The sequence below is a fragment of the Anabrus simplex genome, chromosome 7, assembly GCF_040414725.1.
Source record: "Anabrus simplex isolate iqAnaSimp1 chromosome 7, ASM4041472v1, whole genome shotgun sequence".
In the NCBI taxonomy this organism is placed as follows: domain Eukaryota; kingdom Metazoa; phylum Arthropoda; class Insecta; order Orthoptera; family Tettigoniidae; genus Anabrus; species Anabrus simplex.
The window spans coordinates 286,889,607-286,910,765 of record NC_090271.1 but is presented as its reverse complement, the minus strand read 5'-3'; the positions used below and the strand labels follow the sequence as shown (position 1 = coordinate 286,910,765).

At 38.0% G+C, this 21,159-nt stretch overlaps 1 protein-coding gene across 4 annotated transcripts in view; it reads left to right on the top strand.

Moving 5' to 3' along the window:
- Window positions 1-21,159, top strand: part of LOC136877569 (serine-rich adhesin for platelets) — a 467,126-nt gene that overhangs the window by 343,080 nt on the left and 102,887 nt on the right. For 3 of the 4 annotated variants that reach the window (XM_067151719.2, XM_067151715.2, XM_067151716.2), the window contains one exon: window positions 3,356-3,493. The exons of the other annotated variant lie outside the window; for it this stretch is intronic. In XM_067151719.2, coding sequence (XP_067007820.2) covers window positions 3,356-3,493 — 138 coding nt within the window. The remainder of the gene's footprint in view (window positions 1-3,355; window positions 3,494-21,159) is intronic. 4 annotated transcript variants of the gene reach the window in all.

The window sequence follows — 21,159 nt, the reverse complement described above, 5'->3', positions numbered from 1 at the left end:
TTAGGTCATTGCCGGTCGTCATGGGCTGGATTTGTCAACTCGTGTCGCCATGGCCTAGCTAACTCCTGCCTCTGCTTCTTTAGCACATAATGTCTCTGGTTTCTTGCACAGTTGGAACAGAAAAGTACGTCAACATGGTCATTTTCATCATCTTACGGACACACAGCCTGCTATGATCTATTGCTAGTTAGTGACTTCCACTTCTTAAAATGATCTCTTATAGTGTTTTAGGGTTTTTCAAGATGTCTAGTAAGGCTTCAGTCTGACTGTAATATAACGCTTTCTATGTCTTGCATGCCCGTTATTATTATTATTATTATTATTATTATTATTATTATTTATTATCATCTAGCTTTTCAAGATTAAATTTTATCGTTTGATACGTCGCCTTGCTGGGATCTTGTGACGTAGTAGTGCAGAAGTTCTCCAGTCCGCCTGTACAATTTTATTCAACGGAGTTGAATAAATCCTTTATCGCCGATGTCTTGCAATGTTCCCGTGGACGATTATTATTATTATTATTTTATCTGTAATGTTAGTGTTCTCTCTTCAGGACTAGGCTGCTTCTTGAATTGATTTACGTGGCATTCTGCTAATATGTCTCCAGTGAAATCAAATGTTATTTTTCAATAATAAATTTTAACAATATTCTGACGTCTTTCTTTCCCACCACCTTCCATATTCCGTTCCCCTCAAGCACCTGATGAAGACATCATTATTTTTAACATTTAGGAATATTTTGAAGTTTTATTACTGACATTCTCATGGCTTAGACACCATTTGCGTTCCAAATAAACCGAGCTCGATAGCTGCAGTCGCTTAATTGCAGCCAGTATCCAGTAATTGAGAGATAGTGGGTTCGAGCCCCACTGCCGGCAGCCCTGAATATGGTTTTCCGTGGTTTCCCATTTTCACACCAGGCAAATGCCGGGGTTGTACCTTAATTAAGGCCACAGCCGCTTCCTTCCAATTCCTAGGCTTTTCCTATCCCATCGTCGCCGTAAGACATACCTGTCTCGGTGCGACGTAAAGCAAATAGCAGAAAAAAAGATGAAAAAAAAGCGTTCCAAATAAACTTCACTGCGAATAGTGAAATGGCACAGTATTAAAATTAATTTCTTCTTACCTTTTATACAAGTGTGCTTCAAATCACTCGGTGGGATCGTCTCTATCATTGCTGCTTTCATAGTCTGTGACTGGTTAGAATCCTTATTTTCACTTGCCCCTTTCTGGAGTAGATCATCTTCAGTTCCAACCAGAGCTGAATAAATTCCCGTTTTAAAAAATTGTTTTTGACGATATTGATTAGACCCACACACTTACAATCCACTCACAGATTATAGAATATGACGGCCGCTTGATTTTGCTACCTTTTGTCATCTCATGCTTTTTTTACCTACCATTCAACTTGCATAGAACCTCCTAAAATGATCTTTGAATGGCCTATTTATGGAGGCATCCAATGACTGTAAAATTTAAGACCTCCTGGGATGATGGCTGGACAGATCTGCATCATGTTTATTTGCTTTATCACAACATCCACGAAGTGGCTGCAGAAACCAATACCAGCATAGACTTCTTGTTCAATAGGGCTCCTGATATTAATTCAGCCTCCATCCTCCCTTTCTCTTGTACTTGGACAGGTTTGCCCATGAGGTAATCTTCTTTTATCAGCGTTCTCCTGTGAAATATGCTATACAGTGGAAGCATTCTGCCATGGGAGATCACTACTAACATAACAATACATCCTTTTTTTTTTTTTTTTTTTTTTTAATTTTCATTAGTTTTATGTAGAACGCTTTGATACATTTGGCATCAGTCGTCACTGCTAACATAATAGTGCATCATTTAATTTTTCATTTCTAGAGCATTTCTAGAGCATTGAGAAATTTAGGGTAGTGGGAGAGAGTAACCAAGACCAAAGCCAGTGTACAGGTGGAAATTCCTACCAAATGCTGGACAGAAGGCTGCAATGCAGGACATGTCCAGGGAAAAAAAAGTTTGGTCACTCTGGCATTGCACTAATATTGCTGCAGTTAACAAATGACCAAAGGTAACATTAACATTGACAATAGCAATAACATGTTATCTGGCAGCCAGTAGGAAATGTGGGTTTTACCATTAACTGAAATATTTCACTTGTTGCCTGAATACTTGAAAGTTCTTTTTACAGTTTTCTCCACTAACTCTCTTTTCCGATTATTCCCTCACCCCCTTGCAATAATAGTAAAAAATTAAGGTGGTACTCTCTGTTGCATTGTTTTATAAAAGTGTACTGTTTGAATCAAATGATTTAATAGACAGAGATTATCTTCTCTCAATCCATGACTAGTGTCATTCTGTAGCTTTAAATTATTTTCCTTTTGAAATTCCAAATTCTATGATGAGCAACACCTTGAATTTTGAAATAGCAAGGCCTATAACTTGGTGGTAGCTGAACATTTGCATCAAAGGTTACAAACAACATAACTTTATTATACTGACAAATATTTTCCTAAGAAGTGTTGAGTTTTGTTACTACTAATCGCTATTGCTTAAATTCAGGGAGTACATGGAGGAAGTTTCACTTTCCATCTACCAAGCAAGTTGGCAATGCAGTTAGGGTTGCGTAACTGTGAGTTTGCATTTGGGAAATAGTGGGTTCGAATCCCACTGTCAGCAGACCTGAAGTTGGCTTTTTGTGGTTTCCCATTGTCACACCAAGCAAAATACTGGGGCTATACATTAATTAAGGGCACGGCCACTACCTTCCCATCCTTCTGTCACCAAAAGCCTTCCATGTGTTTGTATAATTCCTAAACAAGCAAAAAAAAAAAAAAAAAAAAAAGTTCTTGATGGAGCCCAACCACTTTAGTCTGGTTCTTCCTTCAAGAGCCTCCATCATCCACTTCAGTATCCTTCCCTCTTCTGTTGTCTTAACTTGTCCAAACCATCTCAGTTTATTTCTCTTTATTCTGTGTGAAAACGTTTCTGCTCCAATTTCCCTCCTGATGTCCTCATTTCTTACCCTGTCCTTTCCTGTCTATCCTCGGCAGTGTGTTGTTGGAGGGCAAACTGAAGAAAAACAGAAAAAATCTAAACAATTTCATCTCACTGGCCTGGATTTTACTCTTCTCATAATTATACAGGCCTCGCTGTATATGTCAGTATAGGCATTATTAATACATTTTATGCATCACCTCTTTACATTTCCTCCAGATCAAATTCCTCACACTCTGATAAAATGCATTTCCCTGTCATATCCTTTTACTGATCTCCATGTCCAATTCTGCATCCTGCATGAATATTTCTAAATCAGCAAATTCTCATAATGAGACATTCCTTACATACCTGTTTTCTTACTGTTCCTGTACAGATCATCCCTGCAGAATGAAATGTATGTTGGGAATGAGCAGTATCGCCGTGGTTCGTCATCTGGGTCTCGACGTGGCCGGTCCAATCAGTTGGACCTAGATTGGGAATGGACTCGGGAATCAACTCGTCTGAGGGCAAGGTAATCAGGCGTATAATTTAATTGGAATGTGTGGAAATAATCTGGAATGAGTTACAATTTTTTAAGGTGGTAAGATTTTGAAGAACCTAAAAACATGAAGGCATCCATTATGTCTTATGCAAAACAATAGTGACCTAATTATAAAAAGAAAATCAAATAGAAGTACACATGTGCACCTTTGTGTGATATTTAGTTTTGAGTTGAAGTAAGAACTAATGACCTAGTGACCATGTATATTGTCATGAGCTTACCAGTGCAATGACTATAGAACACAAACAGGCATTTCAGATATTTGTTCATTCAAGTGTGTGCCCTGCTTGTGTTCAGGTGGATACCACTACCTCACAACAATTTTTTTCCCGAATAACAACAACTACTTAGGTTCTTTATTTAATGTGCACTAGAATAGAAACGCATTTATGAATTCATGTTTCGATCACCACCAGATTATGTACCTTGATTTTATTGCACATAAACCATTATCTGAAATGTTCATCCAAATATTTAGACTATTCACATATCACACAAAACCTTAGTTTTGGAAACATAATCTTCGCCTTTCATATCCCTGATTGAAACTCATCTTGATTAATGTAAATCATGTACTGGTTTTGTTGGAAGACTTTCATTTGTTTACAGTTTGTTCCTTCGCTGCTCCTCCTCATATTCTTGTAAGCTATTTGTTCTGTCTTTGTTCAGTTCTGATGCTGTGAGGTAACAATTTCAAAGTGTATAGTCCAACCACCGACTGTCCGTCCCTGACGTTTTTCAGACAGTGTTGCCGATGTTTAACCGTCCAATATGAACAAACGCAAACTCATAAAATATTTCATGCATACGTAAATCAGATTCTGTGTTAATGCGATGGAATGCGTACGGAAAAACTCGAAAATTACCTCTAATATATTGAAAGACAAGAATAGTGTAATCATAATAATAAAACGTTCCAATTAAAATTAACCACACTCGAAGAACAACGTAAATATAATAACAAAACATTCCAGTTAAAATTAAGCACATTCATAGAATAGAATAACCGTAGTTCAATAATAGTAGACTATAAACGTAATATAAAATAACATTAAAACCCAAACACTGTGAAGGGTATCACTGTAATTAAAATAAGTCAGAATAAAAAATAAAACCCTGAGAATAGTATCACCATGGTAATAAAATCATCGCTCTTACAAAAACACTTCAACGTGCTCATAGAACAGTAGTGCTGAAATAATAAAATATTGCAATAAAATAAAACAAATCATGACATATTAACTAATGCAATGGGGAATACGCTAAGTTCTGTCAGTATTTTACTTAAACTAGTCTTTCCTCCACTGAATAAGCGTGATTCTTCCAAAGAGGAAAGAAGTTTATCACGTGTGGGGAAATTCGCTCCTCATCTACTGTTATAACTATAAATATGTCATCTTATCGCATCCTTTTGAAATGCATCTAGTGATGTCTTGGTTTTTTCAGGAGTACACAGCACTTCAGAAGGTGTATTATTATGACAACTGATTTTTTTCTTAGTCGTTTCCGATAATCCACTGGTCATGTCACAATAACAACAACAACAACAACAACAAAAAGGCTTACACACTGTGAACACATGCACTTCATGCAGGCTAAAGAGCAACTGGGGCCATGTGTTTCTCTTCAAGCAAAACCAGGAGTACACGGTGCTCATGGCGACATGAACGGTGATTGGTGCTTGCTGTTAAAACTTAAATCTAGCGCACCAGTGACGCCAGGCATTGCAAACCGTGACAATTACTCTATCACCAGCAGAACTCTTAGTATTCTTTGCAGTAAAATAACTTTAATTAAAACAATAACATCAAATCTACAAAGGGTGTTGGTTTCAGTGATTTAATATTAAAAACATACAGCACAATGTGAATTTGTAATAGTGTTTTCAAGGTTATATCTATAGTTTCAAATCGCCACAGGTTGGCAGTGTTGTTCTCTCCTCTCTCTCTTCTTTACACCACAATCTGTCAAGGCCAAACAGCCAGCGGCTAGACTATAGTATAGAATATGGCTACAGTTGCACAGTGTGATGGTAATTCTGATGTTCGTGCAAATGTTAGATCAGAGAACAAAACCCGATTTGGAACAATAAATATTTTAACAATGAATGGGAAGGAAAATGAATTGATTGACCTAATGGAGAGATGAAAACTACATTATGGGATTAAATGAAGTAAAATGGAAAGGGAAAGGAAAGAAGAAACAAAGAAAGGGATACACCTTGTACTGGATGGGTAACAGTAAAGAGAAAGGAAATGGAGTGGGGTTTGTAGCGAATCAGAATAATCAGAATGTCGAACCAATAGCTGAAGTTATGTAAATGAAAGAATTATAATAATGCACATACATGTAAACAAGGAACTACTGAAGATAATACAGGTCTATGCTCCACAGACAGGATGTAGCGTGGAAGAAAAAGAAGAGATCCTCAATGATCTGGAAACACATATTGTTGGAAATGGGATCATGATAATGGGAGATCTGAATGCTCATGTGGGAACTGATAGAATGGGATGTGATAATGTTCTGGGCCCATGTGGGTATGGCGATAGAAATGAAGATGGAGAGAAACTGTTGGACTTTTTTTTATCAGAAATAACCTGACAATAAAGAACACAAGGTTTATGAAGAGGAATAGTCATAAGATCAGCTGATATAGTTAGAATGGACAGTATGGAACACTCATTGATTTTATACGAACATAATCCCCAGTGAAAGTATGTAAGGTGATCATAGATTATTGATTGTGGAATTAAAACAAGTAAAAATCCCTAAAACTGTATTGAAGAAGAAACCAAAGATCAGGATTTGGGAATTGGAGGAGGAGGAGGAGGAGGAGGATAAAAGAATGGCATTCCAAGATTGTATAAAAAGGAAGTTGTCTAACACGGAGATATGAAGTGCAGAAGAAGAGTGGGGCAATTCAAGACAGACATTTGTTGAAGCAGCAATTGAGGTATGCGGGAAAACAAAAGCAAAGGTTAAGGGAAAGGAGACATGGTGGTGGACAGACAAAATAAAAAAAGAAATAAAAGAAAGGAACAAGGTGAAGAAAGAAATGGATAAGGAAAAGCATAAAACGTATCAGAGGGAAGAAGAGAAGATAGAAAGGTTACATGTGGAATACAAAAGATTGGAACTACAAGTAAAGAGGAGTATCAAGGAAGAAAAGGAGAAATGTTGGGAGAGTTTACCAACAAAACTGAGCAAGGTAGTCGAGGAAATCAGAAACTATTATACAGAGTAATAAAATCAAAAAGAATAAATCAAGAAACAATCAAGGCATTAGAGAGAGAAGGTGGATCCATAGTACATGACGAAAAGGGTCTTCAGAAGGTGATGGCAAAGTATTTTGAAAAACTTTATAATGAGGATGACTGCTCAGAGGAAGAAGGAGATAAGAAAATGGAAATAATAGATGGAGAAAAAGGAGAGAACCAGATAACATGGTTGGAACTTCAAAGGGCAGTGAAAGCAATGACCAAAGGTAAAGCAAGTGGAAAAGATGAATTCAATGCTGATATGATTAAGGCAGTAGGAATCATTGGACTACAGTGGCTATATAGAGCCCTCAATGCCATATGGAAGGATGAAAGGATTCCTGAAGATTGGCAACAAGGAAGGAAATAGGAAGAAATGTGAAAATTATAGAGGTATAACCCTCTTATCACATGGAGTAAAAATAATGCAAAAAGTCTTAGACAAAAGATTGAGGGATATAATAGAAACATAAAGGAAGAACAATGTGGCTTTTGACCAAATATATCAACAATAGACTTGATATTTACACTGCAATTGATAATGGAAAAACATCTGGAAAGGAACATGGAAATCATATTCATATTTTCGGATTTGGAAAAAGCTTATGATACGGTTAAGAGAAAATATGTATGGGAATACCGACTGAAAAGGAATGTACCAAATTCATTAATTAACACGATAAAAATGTTGTATCATGAGAGTAAAAGCAGTGTACAAATGGGGAGTGGTGACTCTGAAACATTTTATACAAAAAAAAAATTTTAAAAAAAAGCTCTCAAGCAAGGAAGTGCACTGTCGCCATTATTGTTTATTATGGATGAAATCATGTCGTATCCTAAGGATTGGACAGGCTGGGGATTTGGGTTCGGATTTTTCCGGAGCTTAATCTTAGAAATAACAAGATCACCTTTACACATACGCACTTTTCCCTTCATCTGTATTGAACAGATAGACACACTTTATATATTTACAAATTATACAATTGAGAAACCTGAAAATCTTTGTACAGATACACTTATAGCTCTTCTTTAGATAGTCTCTCACATAGTCCTTGACTATCTAGTTCATTTACACTGTAATACTATAAGATCAAACCCTACGAAAACTTTGTAATTACTTAGCTTTTGATTGAAGATTTCTTCTTCCACCTGCGTTGTTTTTTATTCTTGACTTCTTCTCTGCGCCCACGATACCGTAGTCACGTTGAGTGATGCGATGTTAATTCAAGTGGATGTGTAACTCCGGGACTCGAACACAACACCCTCAAACTCCGTCGTTGATCAGAATAGTCTATCTCCCAACAGTTCTGACTAAAAGGTTATGTTCACTGATAGGATAGGCTTGCTGTGACACACAGCCTTCCTAACAAGCAGTTCCAAGTTCGTTTCCATTCTTTAGGCTCACAGCTACGACGAAGTGTCTTAGTCGTTGCAGCTCTAAGTCTTTGCACTAGCAACCCGCTAACTATGTTGTACACAGTGATTCCTTCACTGTCTCGCGTAACCCTTTACAATTTCTAGACCGTTTTGGCTAGCCACTTTTAACTAGTTCTCCGGCTCACTGTTATGTACATAACCTACAAATTCTGTACTATTCTGGCTCACAGCCACACACACGTTACTTCTACGGAAGCTAGACAGTTTCTCTCCCTTGGTGGTGTACAGCTACACACGTTGTTTGCCAGTGGCGTATACTGAGGGCTACGAAGGCTATCAGTGAAGCCCAAACCTCAAATGCGAGCGATGGAAATCTAAAGCACATTATATTGTAAGCATCTGACACTTTGTTCCATTCACAAACCTTGAAAGGAATGAGAAAACACGTCGCACGTATTTCTGAGAACAAGGCTTCGGAGACTGATATTGCAGCCCAGACTCTCGTCCCTTCCCATCGACTCGCCTCACGTGGCTTGCTCCTGTCCGGCTACAGGCACGGGGACCGGCGGAGGATAGCTGTGCTAGGCTTCGGTCCGTCAGATCGCCACTGCTATCACCATACGTTACTTATCGTATATACTTCCTCGCACCTCATCCTTCTGTCTTAAATATATAGATAACGGAGTGCTGGTATTTCACTCCCGTTTACTTCTACATCCTTGTAGGAAGACACTGCAGGGCTGCTGTTATAGGAGTAATATAGTTTTCTTTTTATTGGTAGATCTGCTAAAATAAAACGCAATCTTTCGGGTTTAGTGTTCTCTTTTGTTGGTTGGAATCGAACCCGTGATCATGGGCCTGACACCACCATTGATCTTCCGAGGAAGATAATTAACCATTGAACGATGGGTACGACTACTGTAAAATTCAACATTGATATTTAACGATAATTAATAATAATAATAATAATAATAATAATAATAATAATAATAATAATAATAATAATAATAATAAATAATAATGATAATAATAATAATGGTTTATGGCATCTAGATAGGCTTGGTGGTGACCTAATAAGGATAAAATGAATGGCGAAGACGTTATAAACACCCAGTTCCCAAGTCAGGGGAATTAACGGTATGAGGGGGTTGATTCTGAAAATTGAACCGGGGCCGTCGGGCCAAAGGCAAGCATTCTATCCATTTAGCCTCAAAGCTAGACTTCAATTTGCTAAACCTTAGGCTACCAACTCGATCGATCAGGTGTTGAGTATTGACGGTGGCAGAGGCCAGGGCAGTAGCTTGTGAAGCAGCCTTGACAACACAGCAGGCAGCTCTGTTGGCTGTTGGCTGCAGCTCAGAATGCTTAAGGCTTGATGTTCCCTAAACCAACTATCGAAAAGGGGTAGCCTAAGTCTAGTGGTAGTCCACGTCTTGATACCAGCATACGCCACTGTTGTTTGCACAGTATTCAGACAGATTCTTCTCGATCTGTGGTATCGTTCCCTATATCTTACGTTCGACGTTTCTCGAAGCTTTTCCCCTCTACTTCTGTAGAAGTAAGGCTATTTTAAGTCTGATTGGTTCACGAGTTCCTCCCACTAACTGATGGGGAGTGTCGTGGAATTCACTTGAACAATTTGCTTCTTACTGCGTCAACAATCTACGCAATATTTGCTTCTGTTCGCTTCTAGAAACACTTACAGAACTTTCTTTTGCGTTTTCTGTTTTACCCTGAAATTGAGTAGCTGACTATTGCACAACATTACACACACTGACTTGAGTTGCATCAGCTTCCTTCAAGTAAAACTTGTATGAAGTCTTATGCTTTGAATACTTATAACTCTCTTCCACTTAACAAAATTATCACTCAACGTTTGAAACACTATAACTTCTTGCTACTGTTACATGATCATATAAACTCTAGATCAATACTCAATATCCTTAGTCTCGGAGGTCGCGGATTCAAGGCTCACTCGAGTCCCTTTGCTCGGCACTGAGACATGAAAGGGGACGTGTCACAACACGCGGTCGTGACAATCATGAAACATGTAAAACAGAGTATCAGTAGTGTTAAGTGAATGCTTTGGTTTTTGCAGATGATGTGGTGATTTGGGGAAAGGGAGAAAAGGAAGTACAGAGGAGACTGGACATTTGGAACGAAAATCTGAAGGAGTTTGGAATGATAGTTACTGTAGTAAAAAGAAAACTGTAGTTATGCACTGTGGAAAAGAGAAAAAGAAAAGCCAAGTGAACATAGACAGAGAACGGTTAGAGAATGTAGAACAGTTTACATATCTGGGTAGCATTATTAATGGAAGTAATGAAATCAACCCTGAAATTAACAACAGACTAAGTAGAGGTACAACATTTTATCATCAAGTCAGAGTGTTTTTATGGGATGACAAAGTACCCAAGAGAACGAAATTAACATTATATAAACAGTATTTTATACCAATTGTAACATACAGACTAGAAACACTGGTAACTAATAAGAAAAAAGATAGTAAGATCCAAGCAGTTAGAAATGAAATTTGTAGGAGCATCGGTTAAAAAGACAAGAAGAGATAGAATCCAAAATATTAAAATCAGAGAAGAGCTAAATATAAAACCATTAATAGAGAACATCCAGAAACCAAAACTGAGATGGTTCGGACATGTAAAAAGAATGGGAAAGGAATGGGTAGCAAGAAGGGAATTGGAAAGAGAAGTTAAGGGAAAGAGACCCGTTGTAAGACCGAGAAGAAGGTGGATGGATCAGATTTGGAAGGACATTAGAGAAGCTGGATTGGATGTGGCAGAAGTAATGGAGCAGGAAAAGTGGAAGGACAGAAAGGAGTGAAGGAGGCTTGTTAACCACACCCAGGCGACTGGAGTGGGACGTTGATGATGTTGATGATGATGATGATGATGATGATTAGTATTGAATGTGCTGTAGAATTTTGATTATATCTTTCGTGCTGATATAAGAGTACATTTTGCTAACCATGTAGGAAATCCATTGTGATAGGATAGCTTTCTCAGGCCACTGCTACAATCACATCACTGCAGCTTCATGTTCCAAGAACATACAACTTCCGCATGGCGATTTAGTTTGCGGTTTTTCTCTATATAGTGAAACCTCATTAGTGCATTCCTCATTAAACGTTTTCCCACTTAACACGTCATAAATTTGAAGTCCGGATTCTCATCGTATTAAATCTATATAAAAATACCTCACTTATCGTGTCACGAATCTTCGCTATTATCGCTTAGTACGATCACATTTTTTCTAGCCCTGAAAATGTTACTTGTCATCCCTTGTCAAAGAAACGTGATTTCTCACGGAAGAGCAGTCGCCACAGTTACGTAATTACAGAAAAAGGCCTTGAATATCTGAACTTTACAGGTTAAGTAACTGCAACTGTTGCACCTTCGGGGAGCAAGTTGTTAGCCTCAGTAATGTTCAGTTTTGCTTGCCAGTTAGCAGCGAGATTGCTGAATAACATAGTGAGCCTATTTGTGCTTGTATTTCGGATTGCATTCGAAAGTTAGAAATTTATTTTGTGTTGAATGGTACAGTGAAGTGTAGCGAATATTTGTCACGTGATATGGTAGCCTACATCTGGATTAGGAAATCGACTAACGTGGTGCATATGTGTCTTGTGATAGCCTGGTTATGGATACAGAAAAAGTCGTGAAATTCCTTGCTAATGAAGACAAAATTAAAATCTGTCAGAAAATGGACTGGCGTCGCATCTAAAAGCATGCAGAGGTCGTGAATGTTGAACTCGCACCTTCGAGTTTCAACTCAATCTCTCAAGTTGATCAAAGTTTTGTTCTGTTCAAAATGGTGGCCAAAGTCATTCCTGCCAGTCACACATGATTAAGTGTAACCTCCAATTCATTGTCAAAGAGTGTGATCAGAGAATAATGTTAAGAACCCTCAGCTCCGAAATAAAAGGCTTCTACTAACACTTGTTTTAGAAAGAGTGTGATCTGCAATAATACTTTGACATTTTTATTGGCCCTGTTCATGTTTTTATATGTATTGTTTGATGTTTTTCATAATTTTCACTGCACTTGTTATTTTATAAGCTATCCCCCCTTATTCCAGCCCATTCCATTCCTCTCACAAATCTCAACTGGTTTTTTCTCCTTCATTCCTTTTCCCATATCCATACGGTCAGATTACTTCTTCCTTTCCTTGTCTTTCATTTCCCACCTGTGCATTTAAGTCTCCCATGATAATCACTTCCACATCAGTTACCTCGTTTCCTGGTTTCTTCAGGAAGTTCTCAATATTCTCCTCTTTGTTTCCTGCATACACTTGTATGAAGTCCTTCACTTCATTCCTCATTCCCTAAGTTTCATTATCCTGTTGCTGATGTACTCCCTTATCCACATACTCTTCCTACTACTTCATTCAACCCCATCATTTCTATACCCTTTTCCTCCATAAAATCTACCACTTCTTCTGCCTTTCCTGTCAGGGTCATAAGGTTGATTATGCCCTCCTTCATGATGTTGGCTACTGGTTGCCCAGTTTTTGCATTTCCCCCAGTGCCCAAGGAACTGCGCATCGCTTGCAGCAGGGGACACACTAACACATTCAGAGGAAAGTTCAGAAGTACCATATCATATATAGGCTATTATTATGGTGGAGTTGCCACTCCCAGAGGCATTTTATACCTACTGCTATGTGTAACTTTAGGCCGCTCCTCAGGTGTACAGATGCCTTTTGCAACTGCTTCACTGAAGTACAGATGCTGACAGGAAAAAGTTCTTCCGTTCTGTCTGCCGTTGGGATCGGGGTCCTCTTCCGCCATATAAACCGTTGACCATGTTCTCCTATCCAGTGAATATGTGTTATTTCCTTCACAAAAGCTTCACTTGGCCTCCAAAGGGAGGGCTCCTCAGTCCATAGTTGGTGTCAAGTTTGCTAATGGCCGGTTGATCCTTGGTCACACAGTCGCAAGTAGCCCTGTCTACTGTCACATACAGTAGCAGGATGATCCGAACCTGACAAATAAAATTGAAAAAAAAAAAAGTGAGTTAAATAAAATAAATCTGATTTTTAAAAACGTTGTCGATTTTTAAATAAAAATCATTATTTTTTTTTTACACCCTGGTAGGAAGAGGATTGAATGCCAGATCAGGAATACAAAAGTAGAAAAGTAGATCATTTTAAGTATTTAGGATGTATATTCTCCCAGGGTAGTAGTGTAGTAAGTGAAGTTGAATAAAGGTGCAGCAAAGCTAATGCGGTGAGCTCACACTTGCGATCAATGGAATTTTGAAAGTAAGAAGTCAGCTTCTGGATGAAACTATCTTTACGCTGGTCTGTTTTCAGACCAGCTGCTGTAAAAAAAAGTTAATTTGGGTGGACTCAGATTATGTAATTCATAAGTTGAAATTACTAGACATGAAAGCAGTGAGAATGATTGGTGGTACCAACTGTTGGGAACAATGGCAATTTCTTAAAAATAAAATATGTAACTATTATCAAAATCAGATTGACATTGTGAGTGGTCTCAGTTCCATAGACCATTGAAGAACTGTCCAGGAATTAAACTTTTAATTTAATGCAACATATTTAAGGAGCCTGAATTAATCGAAATTCTGTGTCAAACTTAACCAGAATTTTATGAATCTCTATCAAAAACAACTTTTTAACATAGTGCAACACATTTTTTGAGCCTTACTTTGATGCATGCATGGTATGTACATATCATTTTAATGTCATTGACACTACACTGTGTCTTAAATCGATTGAACTTTTAACAGAATGTACTTATGTAACCAGTCTTAACTTTGATTCTATGGATTGTGCATACATTTTTAAGACCATGGTGTCTGTACATTGTTTATTTTATTCGGTGTATTTGTTTGATTTGCTTTATGGCTGATGATGACCTACAGTTAAGTCGAAACTAGGCCCTGAACGAAGATGTAATGTAGACATTGCATAGTTTGTATTGAAAAGGTGGACCTTAAAAATAAAATATTTAACTATTATCAAGATCAGATTGACATCATGAGTGGTCTCATTTCCATAGACCTTTGAAGAACTGTCCAGGAATTATCCTTAGAGGTTGGTCTCAGTCATCAATCTGTGTGGCACATACTGACAAAATATCTTAACATGAGGAAAATTGTGTCCCATTGGGTTCCGCATCAGCTCACTGACGTACAGAAATGGCACAGGTATGCACTGGCTAGCATCCACCTAGACAGATACCGCAATGAAGAAAATGCATTTCTGCAGCATATTGTCGCCATTGATGAGACGTGGGCACGAGCCTCAATTAAAGTGTCAGTCGAACAAATGGCAACACCCAAGTTCGCCACATTCACAGAAATATCTACATGAACCCAGTTGGGTGAAGCTTATGCTAATTGTGGCATACGACTGCGAGGGTGTTATTCTAACGCATGCTGTGCCTGAGGGACAAGCCGTCAACGGTGGCTACTATTGCCGATTTCTTTAGCGGCATCTGTATCCGGCTATGCGGTGCAAACGTCCATGTTTACAGTGAGACGATTGCCCTATCATGTTACGTATCAAGCTCGTATTGCTGTGAACTGGACAAGTTGGCCGTGCGATTAGGGGTACGCAACTGTGAGCTTGCATCCAGGAGATAGTGGGTTTGAACTCTGCTGTCGGCAGCCCTGAAGATGGTTTTCCATGGTTTCCCATTTTCACACCAGGCAAATGCCGGGGCTGCACTTTAATTAAGGCCACGGCCTTCCCACTCCTAGACCTTTCCTGATCTATCATCGCCATAAAACCTGTCTGTGTCAGTGCGATGTAAAGCTTTTTTTTTAAAGACTATAAGGGTCCTATACTGCTCCATAACATTTGTTGTAAATAGGTCAGATAACTCGTCTTGATACGCATGCTGTAGTCATATTGTTTTGCATGCCCTTTTCAGTTGTTTTATGAAAATAGTATGCTGCAGTTCGTAGTCCGAATTCATCCATTTTAACATCGTCATGCCACCTGTTTGGTTAAAATCTATCTATTCTCCTTTGTAACCTGCAGTCATGATGTAAAGCTTGGTATTGTGTCGTAGAAGGCAATGGTATTTTTATTTGCAGTTCTTCTGTATAGAACGGTTGGCTTGTGAGCCCATAGTCTTGGAGCATTTTTTTGCCAGGCAGAGAACTTTTTTTAAGATACGTGGCCTTCCCTCTTTCTAGTGTAGCTAGGTTATCCTTCGATAGGTGTTCCCAGATAATGTCTAAGGCGTATGTCATGATGGGGTCTGTTTGTATGTAGACTCTTTTCCTCTCAACAGCATGTAGGTTATTATGAACGCTCTGCCATCTGTTGAATATATTTGGAAGCTGGGAGAGGTTAGAGAATCAAAGAGTATCTAGAAGGGAATAGTATTCTACCATGATCAGAGGAAGTGTATAATCTCTGGCTTGACAGGTAGTAATCAAACATGGCTGCATGCAGGCTAAAGATGAAAGTCACATATATCAGAATATTGCAGGCTAAAGATGAAAATCACATATATCAGAATATTAATGAAGGTGTTATACGCTTAGCAACCTGCTAAGTACAGAATGTATTGCAGGTTAAGCAGTGATGTAAAATAGCCAGGGGATATATTCGGGTAAATACCGGGTGTTTTAGATTTTTCATTAAAAAATCCTGTGTCGTGGTAAATTGAACCTTAAAAAAGGGTACTGGTATGCAAACTATTCTACATTAATATTTTAGAAATGTAACATCTTTAGATAGTTAATAAAATTTAATTTAATTAGAATTGGGATTTAAAACAGAATTAGAATTGGGAATTAGATCAGGAGATAAAATTCAATAGTTATAACCTGAAAGACTCAGAATTGAACTAGGCCTTTTGCAAGCATTGAGATAAAAGTTGGGGGAAATTTATTCAAAGCATTGGCCAAGTTCTACGAAAGGTGTAATATACAGTTTTCAACACACTGTATATGTTTTTCAAAACAGTTTGTAATATCATTCATATATAAAATAAATAGTCAAATAACAAAAAAAACCTAGTAAATAGAAAAGTAACAGTTACACTAAAAAAGTTCTAAAAAAATAGAGGCCTTACTTAATCTAGGTTTAATGAAGCTTAACAAATGTATTAGGCTATTAATAATCATACATAATGAATCTCTTTAGGCTTAGGCCTATATTCCAATTTACAATGAAAAATATCAGTTGAGCAGTACAACTAATCTGAGTTTTCGTCACTCTCAGTCTCAGAGATTTACTCTTCATCTGAGAGCGAAATGTGGCCATCATCACTGTCCTTGCTATTGTCGCTACAGGAAACTTGCATTTGATCATTATTGGTGTTCCCAACTTCTTTTTCACTGCACCCGCCTTGTTTCCTTGGACTCGTTTCTTTTCTTGGTTTTGGAGTTTTGTGTAGCTGATTCCAGTTGTGTGACAAGTAAGCTGTCTGTCCAGCCTTTTCAGTTGCAAGTCGGTTTCTTTTCTTAGAGTGGATCCAGCTGAATGTGCTAAACGTTCTTTCAATAGCAGCAGATGTTACTGGAGCGCCTAAAATTCTCACAGCAACATTAGCTAGCACACATGTTCCTTTCAAGCCCCTCCACCATAACATAGGGCTAATTGCTTTCTCTTTTTCAGTACCTTTTAATCCTTTCCAAAGAAAGAGCCGCTCCCACAGCCCCTCTTTGTCTCTGTAGTCCGCAATGTTTTGCCGAAGTTCAACTACTTTTGTGCCCATGCTATTGCCAACTTCACAGACAAACTCAGTAGCATCAAGCAGTTCAACAGGTTTCAAATTCCAACCTTGAGATGAAGGGTTCAGTAAGTCGGCAGCCAAGTGAATTTGGCCGACATCAAATTTCACACGTTTCTCCTGTTTGGCTAGCACAGTTTTCTCTTCAGATTTTTAAAGAGGGGATTCTGGAATTTCTTGCTTGAGAGTGCTGTGTAGTTTGTGAAACTTCATGAAAACATTGTGGATTATAGGGGTGTTGGACTCAGAGGCAGTAAATAAGTTCAGTGATTGGATCAAAAATGTTCACCAGCTTTTAAACTTGAACCCAAAACACTCCATCATCAAGTAGCTGCCTTTTCATTTCTGGTGTGATTTCAGCTTCCTCACTAACAGCAAGCTTTTGAAGCACAGATTTATTTGCTAGTAAACTTTGTAAACAAAACAAGTTGCTTCCCCACCTAGTCTGCCCAGGAAGTTTCTAAGATATTCTGTCTTCAAACATTTTGTCCAATTGAAGTCGGTCAAATAATGCTTTCAGGATGTGGCTATTCTTGATACTTTTCACTATGCTAATAACAGTTGCCATGAAAGATTTCACGGTGTTACATTTTAAAATATCTTCACATAAAAGATGCAAGAGGTGAGCAAGGCAACCAAGTGGTATGATTGACAGATATTTCTCCTTAACCAAGGCCAGAGCATCTCTCATGTTGGAAGCGTTATCTCCAATTACTACCAGAAACTTCTCAGAACCATATCTTTCATTTACATTGATCATCAACTCAGCTAAGTAAGGTGCATTGTGTCTGTTTTCCTTTGTTGCTACAAACTCCACAAAAAACGGTTCTGGTTTTGAGATGAAAAGTTTACTATTGACTCATTTCTGATATTACTCCAACTGTCACACTGTAAATGTAAGTGTTTTGAGTCATTTAGCTGGCTTGCAACTTCATTTTGTATTTCTGCATACTGAGCTTTGAGATATGAAGAAGTTAGACAATACCTGGATGGTGGTTTGTAAGGTGGACAAAGTTTTTTCAAGAATTCTAACCACAGCGGATGTTCAACCATAGATAACGGAGCTCCACTTATGGAGACTGCTTTCGCCAAACTTTGATTGAGGCTTTCCTTAAAAAAAAAAAAAAATAAAATTAGGCATGCCATATTGTTATTATAGCCTACAACAAAACTACTTTCTGATATAAAACGAGAAGCAAAAACAGCAAAATTAGGTGTCCAAGTCTGATAAGGAAGTCATTGTCCGCGAGCCTTTATTGCTGAACTGTCCAGCTCTAAACCGCTACAACGTCCTGTAGCGCTCGCAGAAGCAACTGCCTCCACAGGCAGTTAGCATCGTTTGTGACACCTAATTTTTCTGTTTTTTGTTTATATTTTCATTACAGAAAGTAAATATAAAAGTATGAAAAATCAAAGCCCATACAGTAATTGTAAACAATTACCCAAATTTGTTACTTAGGCAAATTGATTATGTTCAAGAAGATACTGCAGTTAAATGGGTACCGGTCACTAGACCTAATGTTTATGCTGTAACTGAACTTCTGTATATAGTATAAATAAAACAATTTATTTTACTTACATTTAATTGACTGTCCATGTGGTCCAAAAAGGTCAATAAGTCTCCTCCGCTAGCGCTTGATGATGGTTGAGGTCAACTAAAGGTGGAATGGTCACTCCTTCCAGATAGGCTACTCACATTGCCCGGGGATGTTATATAAAAAATTTGGCTGCTACTTGTACTCGGCCCTCGATTTGATTCTTTTGGTTCAAAAGACACATCTGCTTCCAATTCCTCTTGCTGTTGAAGATATTCAGGTGTTTTCTTTGTGCTGGATTTATGAATGGAATGGCCTACTTTTGTATTTACAGTGTTTGGCTGAACAAGAATTTTCTTCATTTCTTCAGGACATTTAAAGCATTTTCTGATATGATTGGTCATTTTATTAAAATTAGCATGATTGTATACAACATTACAATACTTGCAGAAAACACCGCCTTTGTTAATGTCTTTAAATAACTGCCAAGCTGGACTCTTTTTTTTTTTTTTTTTTTTTCTCACACTAATAGTTCACAAAAATGATGTTATGAAGTATTTTGATATAAAACACCAACTTAAGCTAAAGATCTCTTCATACAATTTCAGATAAAAGACTGAAATGAAAATCTGTTGCCAGTATAAACTAACAACTCCACTACACTGAAAAAGTTAGGTTAAGTACAGTAGGCATCAAACAAAGAATAGACAATGGGAGGGAAGTACAGTGTCAGTTTGGGGTAGGATGAGCTGAGCAGTGTTGCCAACCCACATGCTTGCTGGCATACATCTTCACCCATTATAGAGCCCACATACAGTAAAACCTCCCTATAACGGACACCTTCGGGACCAAAAAAAATGTCCGTTATGAAGGGGTGTCCGCCCGAGAGAGGTTATGAAACCGATACCGTTAAACATAAGTTGGAACACAATAACCCATGTATTGTATGTGTTAACAATTCTTGCAAATGTACCTTTAATTGTATACTGTATACAGTATTGTACAATATACTGCACTGTACTCACACGAGAAAGTTGCAGATGGGCTGCTGCAGCTGCGATGTGCTGTATTTAAGAGACAAAAACACTTCTATGGAAACCTCTATTGAGCACACTGTACACTATTACAGTTCACCATGTTAAAATTAAGAAGGTGTGATTTTTTCGAACTTTAAATCAGTATGTAGATGTAGCAATCTCTAGCACAGTACAGTAAAACATTAGCACTTGAAAAAATTGTTAATGTTTGTTTGTTTTGTCCATTTCGGTTTAGCAGTGATGTTTTTACTATGTGCAATTAAATCCTGGGTCAAATTTACACCTTTCTCATCGTTTTGTATAATAAAATTCTTTCAGTTGCTTACCAAAGCCGAGAGCCTCGCTGTATGAGGTTATTGGCAGCACATTAATTTCTATATTTTCTTCAAAGTCATCATTAGTGTTGTATGTCCGGCGCTCCCTTTCTCGCTCTGCCAGCCAGCTGCACGCGCGCCTGTGTATCATTCTGCTAGCTTCGACGCGCAGCCCTCAGTGCGCGTGCCTGACCATCGAGTGTACTATAAATAGGAGCTCCCTGCCTGCTCAATTGCCCACTCGCCCCGGTGTCCAGCTCCAGAATACACCCTACGTCGAGCACGGAGGCTACTCCTCTTGAAAATGTGCTTCGACCAGGTGGACTGAATTTCTGGCAGTACGAGGTCTCACCTCTGGTCACCGCTCCTTACCTGTTTCCGCTGCCTATGTTCCGTAATTCTTTTACAAGCCATTTTCATTCCCTAATTTATGCAAGCTCCCTTAGTTTCGCTAGGTGGAATTTCTTCAATCAATTGAACTTGCTTTTTAGGAATTCAGGCACTTCAACAAACAAGGACTCTCAAAGACATTTATGTTAGTGTGCCAGATAGTTCTCGACTATCAACGTGTCAATTCACAAAGACTATCTTTTCAAGATAGAAGTGTATATAAAGACTGTAAACCTGTACATATTGTATAAAGACAAACTTTTCTCAAGATTCAATTTTACTTTTTGCTTCAAAATAAATTTCAGTTATTTGTGTAAATATCATAAAGTGAAGCAATAAAAGTTGTGTTCTGTAAATTGCCACCTTGGTTACAACAATTAGCATCACATTCACTCCCGCTTTCGTCAGAATCTTCATTTTTTGTCCTTCTTCCCTTGGATTGACTGAAGAATTGTTTTCGTGTCTCCACTCTCACACTCTGTTGGAATATCTGAATCAATTTCGATATAGGTGTTCACTTGTATACAGTAACCTGCTGCATTAATCAACTCTTGTGTTGTTTCCATGCTAAAATTGAATAATTGAAAAAGAGGTTCAACGTATTCAATACATAAGAGAAAGAAATGTAGTGATTACATTCTTATTTAATAGTAATTAGAATTGGGACTGGTTTCGACCATAGACCAGGTCATCGTCAGCCAATCAAAACATAAAAACATGAAAAACAATGCATATGAAAAAGAAAAAGATTAAGTGAACTCTGGATCGGTATAAGAGGCAATATAAAATGATGATGGGGGTAGAAACTGTGAGTCACTTAAAAGAAAAAAGTGCGTAATTTTATGAATGGTAGTACTACACACACAATGATAGGTAAAGTCTCACAGTGTTTATGAACAGCAGAGAACGGTCAAATGGGTCAGCTTTTACACACCGTCAGGCACAAAGTCACAACACTATCGAAAAACATATGAAGATCTATCAATATGTTGAAG